The sequence below is a fragment of the Symphodus melops genome (genome assembly GCF_947650265.1).
Source record: "Symphodus melops genome assembly, chromosome: 8".
Classification (NCBI taxonomy): Eukaryota; Metazoa; Chordata; class Actinopteri; order Labriformes; family Labridae; genus Symphodus; species Symphodus melops.
This window is the reverse complement of record NC_136698.1, coordinates 9,542,409-9,555,035: the sequence shown is the minus strand read 5'-3', so window position 1 is coordinate 9,555,035 and position 12,627 is coordinate 9,542,409. Positions and strand designations below refer to the sequence as shown.

The 12,627-nt window shown below is 39.8% G+C and overlaps 2 protein-coding genes across 10 annotated transcripts in view; both read right to left on the bottom strand.

Annotated features, from left to right (window-relative positions):
• The window catches only part of ptprsa (protein tyrosine phosphatase receptor type Sa), a 214,364-nt gene that overhangs the window by 61,899 nt on the left and 139,838 nt on the right, over positions 1-12,627 (bottom strand). For 6 of the 8 annotated variants that reach the window (XM_079349634.1, XM_079349635.1, XM_079349633.1 and 3 more), the window contains 5 exons: positions 11,341-11,352; positions 3,504-3,773; positions 2,740-3,321; positions 1,721-1,854; positions 1,445-1,589 (listed from right to left, as the gene is read on the bottom strand). In XM_079349634.1, coding sequence (XP_079205760.1) covers positions 1,445-1,589; positions 1,721-1,854; positions 2,740-3,321; positions 3,504-3,773; positions 11,341-11,352 — 1,143 coding nt within the window. The remainder of the gene's footprint in view (positions 1-1,444; positions 1,590-1,720; positions 1,855-2,739; positions 3,322-3,503; positions 3,774-11,340; positions 11,353-12,627) is intronic. The other 2 variants (XM_079349637.1, XM_079349639.1) reach the window with 1 other exon arrangement.
• Positions 1-12,627, bottom strand: part of LOC306827678 (GRAM domain-containing protein 2B) — a 172,308-nt gene that overhangs the window by 115,391 nt on the left and 44,290 nt on the right. The window lies entirely within an intron of this gene.

Here is a 12,627-nt window from a genome sequence, read left to right as displayed (position 1 = left end):
CCCTCGATGGGCAGGAGTGAATGTCACATGCAACTGGCGCTCTCCTCAGTGACTCTGCACTGTCTGTGTAGCTTTGCTGCACAACATAAAATAATTGTGAAGTGGTTGTTCCAAAGCCCCCACAGCGCAGATGTGGGGGGGCAGCCAACAAGTTGCACTGGTAGAAACAGAAAATGTGTTAAGAGCAGTCTACTCCAACGACAAAGGCTCTCCTATGTTCCAGTAAAAATGATCTGATTTTATAGTCTGATGAAGCCAATCCAAAATGTATTGGCATATCTTTTTCTGTGATTGTTGATTCTCTATCACAGGTATAATGGCTATGACATAATTGTTATCATCAATACCTTATCTCTAAATAATTTGGGTCTGAAATAAAGTATAAAGTAAAGTATCAAGATGCTTCAGTATCAATCAACCATACAGCTGCTGTTTTCCTTCCATTATTTAGGTTGGGAGGCTCTTATACTTCTTTATAAGACGTATAAGAAACTCAAACCATGGAAAGTGAAAATCTGGAGGGCTATAGTTAAAGGTAAAACAACATTCAATAACTCATTAGCTTAAATCAGACCAAAGCTAATGCTAGTACTCAGCCACCAAGCTACTATATATATAGTGTATAGTTCAACGTTGATACACTGAAATTAAATCAGGAGGTAAGTGTCTGGGTACTTTTGGCCTTGTCTAATTATCTTCATGACTAAACTAAACCCACATTTCTCATCCACGAACTGAAAACAGTTCATAGGAGAGCCTTTTCAGTCTAAGAGGAGAACCAACATTTTTTGTGTCTCTGTCAAGTGGAAGAAAGTGCACTTGCTGTTGACAAAGGAAAAACAAATATGAACAGAAGAGAAAGGGAAATAAAGAAACTCCAACATTGTCAGTCTACGTATGCTGGATATGTTTGACAGCTGTGGGTATGTTTAACACCAATGCCAAGTAAGGAAATAAGACAGTTCTAGAATGAAAAGGTTGTAACACACTTGTTTTCAAAAGTGGCTTTAGCCCTTTATAGAAAAAGTCTAACCCCAACTCTCTATAAAAGAAAACTGTGATCAAAGTGCCACTTGATATAAGGTAGAAAAAAAGCCATCACATGTTCACATTTAGGTTAACAAAATCAAGATGAAATGCAGAAATATGACAACACTTGTTTTAGGAAGAATTTAGTGACACACAAGCATTTTTTGCTATGTGGTTCATCGATAAAAAAAAACCCTGATTGTGTCTCAGAAAAACACAGTCACAGTTCAAAGTTGACGATAACGTTGACATCTGATATGCTTTCAATCATCCAGTGTAGGAATAAAGCACATAAAAGCCATCAACATTCACTTAAGAAGAGAAAAAAATGATTGAACTGCTCTGGGGGAAAAAATTCTTTGTTAACCAACCCACAAAGAAAATGGGAGGGAGGACTTAATAGAAGGCTACATACTGGCTTGCAAGGTCTTCTGTGATATGTCATTGGTGAAGGCTCCAATGCCTTTGTTAGAGACGGCTGCCAGGGAGAAGTGGTACTCAGTGTTTGGGCGGAGACCTTCCACAACATATGAGGATGTGGGTCCAAATGTTTTCTTTATCTATACAGAGAACAGTGTTATTGGCAGGTCTGATAGAAAATGTCTTCAGTGGAAATTAAAGGTTGTATTGTCAAGATGTGATGTTCATTCAATGAAGAGTAGAATTCAAAGTGAAACAGTTAAATTCTTACCTGGGTACCGAAACTGCCTTCCATATATCGAAGTTCATAATTTATAATCCCTTCTTTCTCATAGGCTTCCCAGGTCAGCTCAATGCTAGTGTCAGACACAGCACCAACCTGGAATTTGGACGGCTGACCCGGAACTGAAGAACACAGCAGAGAGCATTGTTGAATGACATTGAAGAAAGTACAAGTAATAATAAGGAAATCCATTTTCTACGTGGAAACATCCAATAACCAATGGAGTAAAAAGTCTTAAGATTTTGTCGATCAAGTCTTCCTCATGTTCAGTTAATGCTGGTCTGGGTATCAATCACAAAATCTGTACTTCAAAAAACACGTCGTTTGTTTCACGTTTTTTTGATGGTTAATTTGTATTGGATCACAGTTGGATGACGTTACAGATTGAACAATGATACCTGGACCAATACTCAACTAACATTAACATTAAGTATAACCAAATAGGGCAATGGTTGACCACATATTAGTTGTAATAAAATCAAGGTTTATTGACTATCTTTCACAATTGAATTTCCTGCCCATGTGATAAGCTGGGTACAAATATGCTCCGCTTCTTCTGGGTCGTGTAACAGTTGGATGCACCTCCTTGCTCAAGTATTGATGCCGTGATTTTGCTACGCTCTAAAACTCATCCTGGTGAGTTGTCATATGTTGGTTCTTTAGCTTTCAATGATCAAACAGGCTTTTGTCGTCATCTGCAGAGGCTGCAGATGTGTATGTGAACTTTGCACAGCGGGGGGAGAAAACTTGTCTTTTTGGCAGCAGGCATAGTCTAATGAAATATTTAAGAGAATGTGCTGCTGATGCACAAAAAAAGCTGAAGATGCTCTCTATTGGTTTCAAAGACTACTTCTTAAGCAGAAGGCTTGAGAACAGGTGAAGCATTCACACATTTTTTGTAAAACTTTCTTGTTATTTCATCTATCTTTTTCGATATAATACGCAGCTTTGTAGTGTTTAGAAATGGCATTTAATAGAAGCAATGGAATCATTTGGCACATTCTTACCTCCTTGCAAGACTTTGACATGAATGGGCTCTGAAAAGGGTCCATCTCCTACAGAAGTGAATGCCAGGACTTTGATTGTGTATGTCTCCTGAGGAACCAGGCTCTGGATAGTGGTAATAATGCTGTCCTGGACATTATGGATCTGCCAAAGACTCATTGGCTGTGAGTCGTCCATTGTGTAATACACACGATAGCCCTTGATTTGCCCATTGGGCTCCTCGGGCTCCTCCCATCGTACCATCATGGTATTCTGGGATATAATCTGGGCCTGTATGTTTCTTGGTGGACTTGCTGGCGCTTGCTCACCAGTCCGAGTTTCCACTGGTTCACTTGGGGGACCCTGTCCAATAGTGTTGACTGCTGAGACACGAATTTCATACTCTGTATTAGGGTAGAGGCCACCAATACTGTAACGTGTGGTTGTGATGTCATCCACTGTCTCATATTTGCTGTCTGGGGATTTGGCCCTGTACTGAATGATATAGTAAGTCACTGGGTCTGGGTTGCCTGAGTCCCACGTGATGGTCACACTGGTTGCCGTGGTTTCAGTAACCACAGGGGTACCAGGAGGCTTGGGTAGAGCTATGGTGATGAAAGGAAGGAAAGAGTAAGTTTAAACTTATTATGAAGGCAGCTGAAAGAACAACTTTACAATGAGCAGTACAGCTTTATACATTAAAACTGTGTTTGACTTTAAATATTAAAACTAAGCTAATTAAGCTCCTAAATAAATACCCTTCTTTACAAGAAGAGTTATCTCTTACATTTGACGGTGATTTGCGCCACAGCTTCAATGATACCAAGGCTGCTCATGGCCACGCAGGTGTAGTTGGCGGACTCACGGACACTGCTCAGTTCAAGAACATTCCTGCCTACTGGCATCTCATCCTCTGGTGTCAAGTCCTCTGAATTCAGCATCCACTTGACGTAAGGCATTGGTGACCCCACTGCCACGCAAGTTATGTTCACACTGCCACCTGGCATTATTTCCTGACTTGTTGGTGGAATGGAGAAGCGAGGAGGCACCCGTCGGACTGGGAGAAGGCATGAGGAAGAGGAGAGGATGACAAAAGAGGGCAAGGGTGTCAACAAAAAAAAGAAGAGAAAGGTAACAAGAGAGGCTGATGAAAATCGACCCTTCTCAAGGAAATACTTAACACAAAAGGTTCAACATGGTAAAGGTAAACTTAAACACAATATAAACGACTTTTCAAAACATAAAAATATACAAATAATGAGAAGGAACTAAACTAACAGAACTGCTTCAACAACAATGTAGATTAACAATAAAGCAACGATTCATAGCAACAAGGTTCCATTGACCAATATTTGACCCATCACAGCACAATTAAAGACACAAAAATCTATTACGAGTTTCTCATCTTTGGAACTGAACTGCTGACATATGTACAACTACGACATAACCTGATCGCAAAGTATAAAGGACTGTTATAAAGGCCATGTGATAATCTATCACATGAGGCCAACATGGCAACCTGTCACTTTCTGTCCTCTCAGGCACTCAAGCCAATAGGAGGTGCGCCATTACAGGCTCCTCCCACAGCACAGGAAGTGTTGGGTTACTGGGTTACCGACCGTCTCGACGAGGTCGCTAAACACATTCAAGTAAAACTTTGCACTTGACACCTGTCTGGTCTACCTAGGTAGCTTAAAGATGAGAAACTTTAATCAGATTTTTGTGGTTTAGGGTAGATCCACTGGACAAAGCCTTTTTAAGATCTGACACGGTTCCATTGATAGATGCAGCTATCAGTTTCACAGACAGCATGCATAAATAGACCGAGGTAAATTAAGGAGTAAATGATAACAAAATCAGATATAAAAATTGAGATAAAATGCATAGAGGAATATAACTGAAGGGTCGCTAGCATGCCCAGACAAAAGACGATTGGAGAGGAAAGAAGAAATACAAGGTAGAGGATAAAGCATCTGAGGAGAGGAGAGAAAGAAAGGGAACAGAGGAGCAAAAAGTGACAGAGTAAGAAGAAGAGAGGGGGAGGTTTGGAGGAGGGTGAAGGGGGGATAACCCCCTTCAATGCTGTGTAAACTTTGTTTTTCTCCAGCAAATGTGACAAAATGTGATGGTGGCACATTGTCACATCGCAGTCCCAGTTAACACAAAATAAATATTGAGGAACAAGGTGTGTGCCTAGAAATACATAGAAAAAAGAACTGGAGAAGTTGTAGCTAGAAATATATCACAGAGTGTTGGAGTCAAGAAACAGAACTGGATTAACAGGGAATAGAAATCCAGAGAACAGAGAATGATAGGTAGATAGAGGGAAAGGGAGAGAGGGGTTGATGAAAGAGGCAGAATGTGAGAGCGAGACAAGGAGGAGCTCAAAACTCATGGACAGAAGTTGAGTGAAAGGAGGTTGATAATGAGTCTGAGGCGCAGGTGGGGGGGGGGCGCATAAGATACTGTGTACTTGCATGTGTTTATGTATATATTCTATGTTGATATAGGTATGAGTGTGCGTGTGTACAGTATGCAAGAGTTAGAGAGTGAAAGAGTATGAGTTAGCAAAAACACTGTGTGTCCATGAAAGGCATCCCAGCAAGCACTTGACAAAAAAACGTCTCATGCAAAACTTGTCCAAATTCAACATTAAATGAGTACAAAACGTTCACCTTGAACACGTTCAAAGTTTTGAAAAGAAAGGTTCTTCTGGCCTTTCTACATTTAAGAGAGACTTTTAGTAGCGTTTGTACTACACTAGCCAAGCTGGGTTGGAATATTGCCCATTCTGTTATCCAGCTGAATGACAAACTTATTTGCAATTCAGTCCTAACTTGAATCGAGTCAGGGTACACTCTTCCGTTGTAAACCAAGTAAATATAAGGAACTTTAAAGGGAAAGAAAATCATTGAAATATATAGGCGACAGTTGTCATATTACAGAGCTCTATAACGCCTTTTTAAGTACCTTTTTATAACAGCTATCGTGCCAATACTAATCACATTTTCTCTATCTTTCAACATCAAAATGCTTGTTGGGATGCAAAGAAGACCAAAGAGAAAGAGAGAAGCAAAGTAGAGCTGATGTAGAAGTAAAGAAAAAAAACAGATGAAACAAATGATAGAGCTGATTTAGAGACCGATAGACAAGACAGAAAAGACAGGGACAAGAGACAAGACACGAAGCAGAACGAAACAGACTCAAGCAGCAAGACAGCAGACAAGAAGACAGACAAAGGGAGGGAGACGGGCAGACAGACAGTGACCGATGGGCACGCAGACATACTGTACAGTACGCAAAGGGGTGGGGTTTGGGTTGAAGAAAGGGAAGGAGGAGGAGGAGGAGGAGGAGGAGGAGGAGGAGAAGGGCATAAGTGGGGGATAGAATAAGGAGACTGTGATTCCAAATTAAATCAAGACAAAAAAATCAAACAAAAAAATCATGGCTCAAAGTGGGTTTGGAGGTCTCACACACTGGGGCTTAAAATCAAGAATTAATTACACCTCTCTGCCTCCCCGCCTTAAACATTGCACTGCAATGCAAATGTAACTTGAGCAGTCTTGGGCTGGGTGGATGTGAGGTGTGTATAGGGGATGAGCGGGGGCTAAGGGGGAGATAGGTAGGTAGCAAGGATAGATAGCATTCCAAAATACACCGTGTCGATCCAAATGGGATTCATATGATCGTTGCATTGGAAAGTTTCACTTTTCCATCAAACTAAGGGTACAAATATATCACCTACACACACTGAGAGGGTATTTTACCTAGGACATGATATTTACTGACCTGAGCAAATGAAATCATCCCTAAAATACATAGTGTTTTCACAATCAGTCTGTAGGGTGAAAGTGTGTTAGTAAAGTAAACTAAGCTAATGTTAAGGGCAATGTCTAAATGGTGGAAATGGATCTACTATTACTGGCTTTTAACAGCAAGTATATGAAAACATAGGCGTTTATAAGATGTTAACACATACATAAATAAAAGTTACAGATTTAATCTTACATGAATAGAGACCTTCTGCAGCCTCTGTCGGGCTCTAGATTTGACCTCCTATGTTCCACCCTACATGTATCCTCTCTCTGTAATTCACTATTAATGTCAGATATGTTAACACCTTGGGCAAGACATGTTTTGGCCTTGGGGGCAAAAATTAAACGTTGATCTTTGGCGAAATGCTCTTGTGGCACAAAAAAAAAACACACCCTAAGAAAAAAGATCGAAAGAAAAAGCCAATTTCTTTTAAATCTAAGTAAAATGCCATTTTTTAATCTCAATCAGAAGCTGAAGAAATGGCTGTTAAAATAGCTGTAAAAATCCTGAACTGTTCTGCCAAGACCTCACTCAAAAAAGATGAAATAAACTAATGGGAAGCATGATGTTGGTTGAGATACCATGCTTTGTCTCATCATGACAATTATTATTTAATAATTGGAAAATCCAAATGGTAGAATTTCTAAAAACAGAAAAATGAGGAACTGGGGAAAAGTCAAAAAAGTCTTTTATAATGGGACAGAGAGTATAGATCTGAATTCTTCTATGTAAAAAAAAAGAAGCCTAACAGAACAAGAAAGGTGAAAGGGCAGCCCATTCCTCACACGGACATGCATGGGTGTGGCTATGGCATGAGTGACATAAACAGGTGCGCCCCCATCCACTTGGGCAGACACCGGGGGAACCAATACAATCCAAAACTGTCACCCAAGCCCATCCAAGCATGCCATCCATTCCCATATATAGCATAATTTCAGACACACACACGTACGAAACCAAACAAAAGGAAACAAATCAAACTGAACAGAACCACAAACGAATTCAGTTCCAACAGCATAGACAATACCAGAGTGCAGCTGTGTTCAACAAAGAGGAATGCATCAATACTATTAGATGTTTTTCAGCTATGATTTGTCTCGAATTGAATTTAGCTTGGAATCCAAAAGAATGGTGAAAACTGAACAGGGCAAACATGGTTTGAATTGGGGGGACATGTCCAATCAAAGTGTGTCTGATGGTACTCTACTCTCCCTGGGGCTCAGGTCAGCCAATGGACCGGGAGCTGCCGTGGCTGAGTGAATGAGGTTTCCCCACAGGAATATGTCTCTGTTCACCTTTGGGAACTTGTACTGTCAGGGAAAATGTGGGAGCTAACACCAAGCACAGGTCAAATGTGGCTGTGGCTGGAAAGTGAAATTTGAGACAAACCAATCACCTAGCCAATGCACAAAACCAACTTAATTAAATGCTCAATGGAACTCTATAACGTATGATAGTTAAGCAATATTGGAAAACAATGATGATGGAAAGCAAGAGGGAGAGTCTACCTGTCAACACTGTACACTGTGTGTCTGACTGATAAATTAATTTGATCTTTGGTTACAGAGAGGATCAAGAGCTCAAGGTCAGTCGATAACATTCTACACTATATCTCTGGCGAGAAGATGATAAATCATAGGGAATCACATTACTTTGTGTCTTAATGCCAGTATCACATGCAAATGAGTCACAACTGTATTGTTAGCTACACACATGCCTGTATGAAATGATTTAATGTTCAAGTGAACTCAATAACTCTGACATGTCATGGGCCTGGTAAGCTATAAAAAGCTGCGTGTTTGTGTGTGTGTGTGTGTGTGTGTGTGGACTGTATGTTAGGCTCCTATGCTACCCAAAATATCGTGCCAAAGACACAAATAAAACACAGAATCCCAATTGCATGGACAGGCTCCTCATTCACAGAGACAAGGAGCCCTGCCGGCCCATTTGGAATTAAGAGAAAGTAAAACAAACATATGCCTTTTATTTGGACAACTAACAACATGTAATCTTGTGTAAAGCCCCAATGTGGAGAGAAAGACAAAAAGCCTCACAGTGGACGAGGTGAGAAGCAGTCGAGAGAGAACGCCAGAGTACTGCACTAACTCTAACAGAGGGCGGTGTAGTGGAGGGATTTGTGCCAAAAACAGAGGTCAGAAGGTGGACATTATCGGCCATTTTGGTGAGGCAGTTTTTTTTGCTGCCCCAAAATGAAGGGGGAAGCCAAAATAATGTGCAGCCTTTAGTGTCACCTTGAAGCTGAGATTACACCCTCTTGCTGCCTGAGGACACAGGCGCAGTATTGAGATCCTTTAGTCACACTTGCTGGGTGAGGCCTTCGGCATTTACATATAAGCTGCAGGGGTCGGCCCGCATTAACATAACTCGGCTGCCGCAATGCTAAACAGCCACTATCTGTGGCTCATCAAAATGGAAATTATAACCTAAAGGAAACTGACAAGAATCATGGCAGGGGTATCTAATAATAGCAAGCAGTGGATTTAGGGGATCTTGAAGCATATCACCTTTTTTCTATTGATTTACAGGTATGACAAGCAGCCAAATGATACTGCAAGTGTGTCCACTTAATATGGTGATCCCTTCAGTGAATCAGTCGGATTGAGGAGGGGAGTGTAATCTTATATTTGCATGAGAATAAGGGGTGGTAAAAATTTTCTTTGGTATACATGTTTTTTTTTCTGATGGCAATATGGTGTTTTTGAGGGGTGGCTTTTCACTTTAGGACTTGAGACAAACATCTAATAGAGATGGCAGGATTTTGCTTTGGCCAGTGAGAACATAAGGTGTAATCTAGCTTTCTTTCCCAACGTTACACACAAATGCAGAGCAGGACATGCAAGCACACTGAAAAATCAGGCAGATACCATTGTAGGAGGGCAAACATGCACATGCGTACATCGCAGCTCAGTCTTTCTGCATCAGTGTTATTCTCAGGGTATTAAATTATAATATTTGGTTCAGATTTCCATTTATTTCAGTGGGATTGTGCCATTGTGTATGGAATTTGTGACAGACTATTGGCTGGCAGCTTAACGATTAGAGTTAGGGATAAACAAAGTATTTTGTTAAATGGATTGTGGAATTGAAACCCCAATTTCTGTCTGGCTCCATACTGCTAAATCACACAAGAGGATAATATACATTTGTTTCCTAATGACTTGCACTTACATCATATTTTTTTAGACATGAAAATTGCTTGTGTATGCTGTTTGTATAGCAGTCTTTTCAATAAGACCTCTGATACTTCAGTGAGTTTTGTCTAATACCCAGGAGATCTGCACAGCTGCATATTTGAAAAGATATTGCTCTTAGAGGAAACAGACAGGAGTGGATATGTGTTATCAATGCTCTGAATAAATGATGTGCCTGACCTACCCGTACCTGTTGAGCCACATGTTACATCCTCATCTGAAAAATTTGGTTGCATTTAAAAAGTCAGGATTACTCAAAAGACTAGTGGAGCCATTAAGCTCAGTCTGAGTCATTTTCTGAATAACTGGTAAACATGCTAATGTAAAAAAATAAAAATAATAATTTGAATAATGGACAAAGCCAATTAAAATATGAATAAGTAAAATAGTTATAAACCATTATCTACTGTAGTTCTTCTTCTTCTCTTGATGGACTACATTTTAAATTCCCTTTTTTTTGTGTCCTGTTTTTTTCCCAGTTGAAGAATCGTCATTACTTCAGCCACATCATCCCGAAAATCAATTCTACCCTTTGAGATGGAAGGAGGGATTTTGAATAATAAATTATAATGTGATTGAGTGTCAGGACTGCGAGGAATACAAACAGCACTCCCTCAACAAAACCAATCACATCTAGCTGCCGCCATTTAAAAAATATAAGATACTCTTAGCACCCGCTAAGCAACGACGACTGTGATGTTGAAGTCATTATATTGTTATTGATCCACACGACACTGTAGATGGCATCCCTTAATAGCTGCCTGAAATCACCATGGAACCCAATCAGGCCCAATCAAGTCTAATTTTTTGCCATAATGGAGTGTTATAAACAAGATGACAGGAACACTGGCTGTCTACACACTTAGTATTTCATTCCGCATTTGCATTTGCACTTGCACTTGCACTCCGGGAATCAAGAAACAGAGCAGCATCATTTAGAAAAAAGAATCTCACTAAAAAAAAAAAGAAGCACAAAAAAGACAAAGGTTTTAAAAAAGAAAAGTAACTTCAAAGTAAGAACTTAAACAAAAGGAAAGTTCACAAACACAACACTAGAAACACACAAAAAGTCAACTAAAGGAAAGCCAAAAAAAGGGTTGTGTCAGGGAAAACACAAAACCAACAGAAACAGAAGGAACTTATTGAACAAAACACAGGGAATGCAGAAAAATAGACCAACACGGCCAAAGGGATTCTTGACAGGCATGCAAGCGCAGTTACATTCTCCCATCATGCAACAAGTCCTGTTATTTACACATGCTGGGTTTTCATGACAACGCGTGCAAGAAAGCATTGAGGTGCAGAAGCAATACCAAAGGATGCAAAACGAGAAAAGGCCCCACAATGCAAACATAAAAGTAAATTAACAAAACCCGAGCTAATCGGGTTTTCTTTCATCATTTCTTCCTTGGAAATATAGAAACATTTCTTTCATAATCATTTAGCAGTTTGGATTTACTGATTAGTATTTCTTCAAATTAGTCATGAATTGAGCTCTGTAATAGGCAAATACAGCTAAAATTTTTCAACATGTTGATTTTTTTATTTTTTTTCAAATGTGGGTTAAAAAAAGTAAAAAAGAAAAAACACACCAACCTTCTCGAAGCTCTGAGGGATGTAAAGGGGTTGATGCAGAACACAATGACATGAGGAGAAGAGAAAAATAGGGGAAACACAGAGAGAGTAAAAAAAGCCACCTCAAGGTGTTTAAGCTGCAGCTACATTTCCCTTTCCTTTCATCCTTTTTCCTCCTTTTCCCTTGTCCCTGCTACCAGCGACACCCATCTTAAAGTACACTTGCCTGTCCCCCTCCCACCCTCAAATAAACTTTGAACCCAAACAATCTGATTCACCCCAGTGGCCACACTGTCGCCTGCTAAGAAAAAAAGTGTGAGGCGCCACAGGAGTCAAATCAAGCGTACCATACTCATAATTCAAAATTTCAAAAGCTCCTTATAGCCACAAGGAGAGGCTCCTGTGGTGGCTGTATTTGCTTTGTTAGAGAAGGAAACCAAATAAAGAGAAAATAAACAAAAACCAATGAGAGATAGAAAAGAAAAAAGACACAGTTTGAGCAGAAATTAGTAGCTGCAGTTCAAGACAGTAACAGTAAGTGTTTTAAGCCAATCAGTATCACTATCAACATGATTTTGTTGATAGTAGTCTCAATTTTCTTGGTTTATCAGGCCCCACATAGAATCGAAGAAAATAGTTTCTTACGTAAAATGGATCCCTACCACAGCTGCTAATCTCTAGTGCATTTTGCTTTGTGAACAAAACATAGTCAACATCAAGTATCAGAATTGATTGACAAAAGTTAACTGAAAACAGACAAAGGTTGACACCATCAAGGCATAACAAGTGTGTTTCATAGTGTGAAAGTACCTGCCTCATATATAACCCTTGTGTAGGCTTTTCAAAGCATGCTGATGGAGCCTGTGTTCATGGAGATTGCATGAATTGTTGAAAATGATATCAGGGTTTGTTTACTGCTAAAACATTCCAGTGCTGTGTCATGAAAGTGTTCCCATTATTTTTTTAGACTGATTCCTGAAGTGATGTAGCACTGTAATTTGCTGCTAATCTTTTAACTTGTACCATGCTCCACATGGAAAAAAAAAAAAAAGTGCATAGCTACTTGACATTAAGTGTCACGGCGTCACATGAGCCTCCAGGATGAATGCTGGCAGGAAAAGACACTGACCATATTTCTGTCTCCTGCTCCTCACGGTTGAATGTTTCTTCTCTATGCTGCTACTTCACAGGGTATGATAATAGCAATAATAATGAAAAAGCAGCTCCCTGACCCATTTTATAATGTCAGAGTAGTGAATTATTTATAGGGAACAAAGTTATTTGGTACACAGCAGAGGGAACAAACTG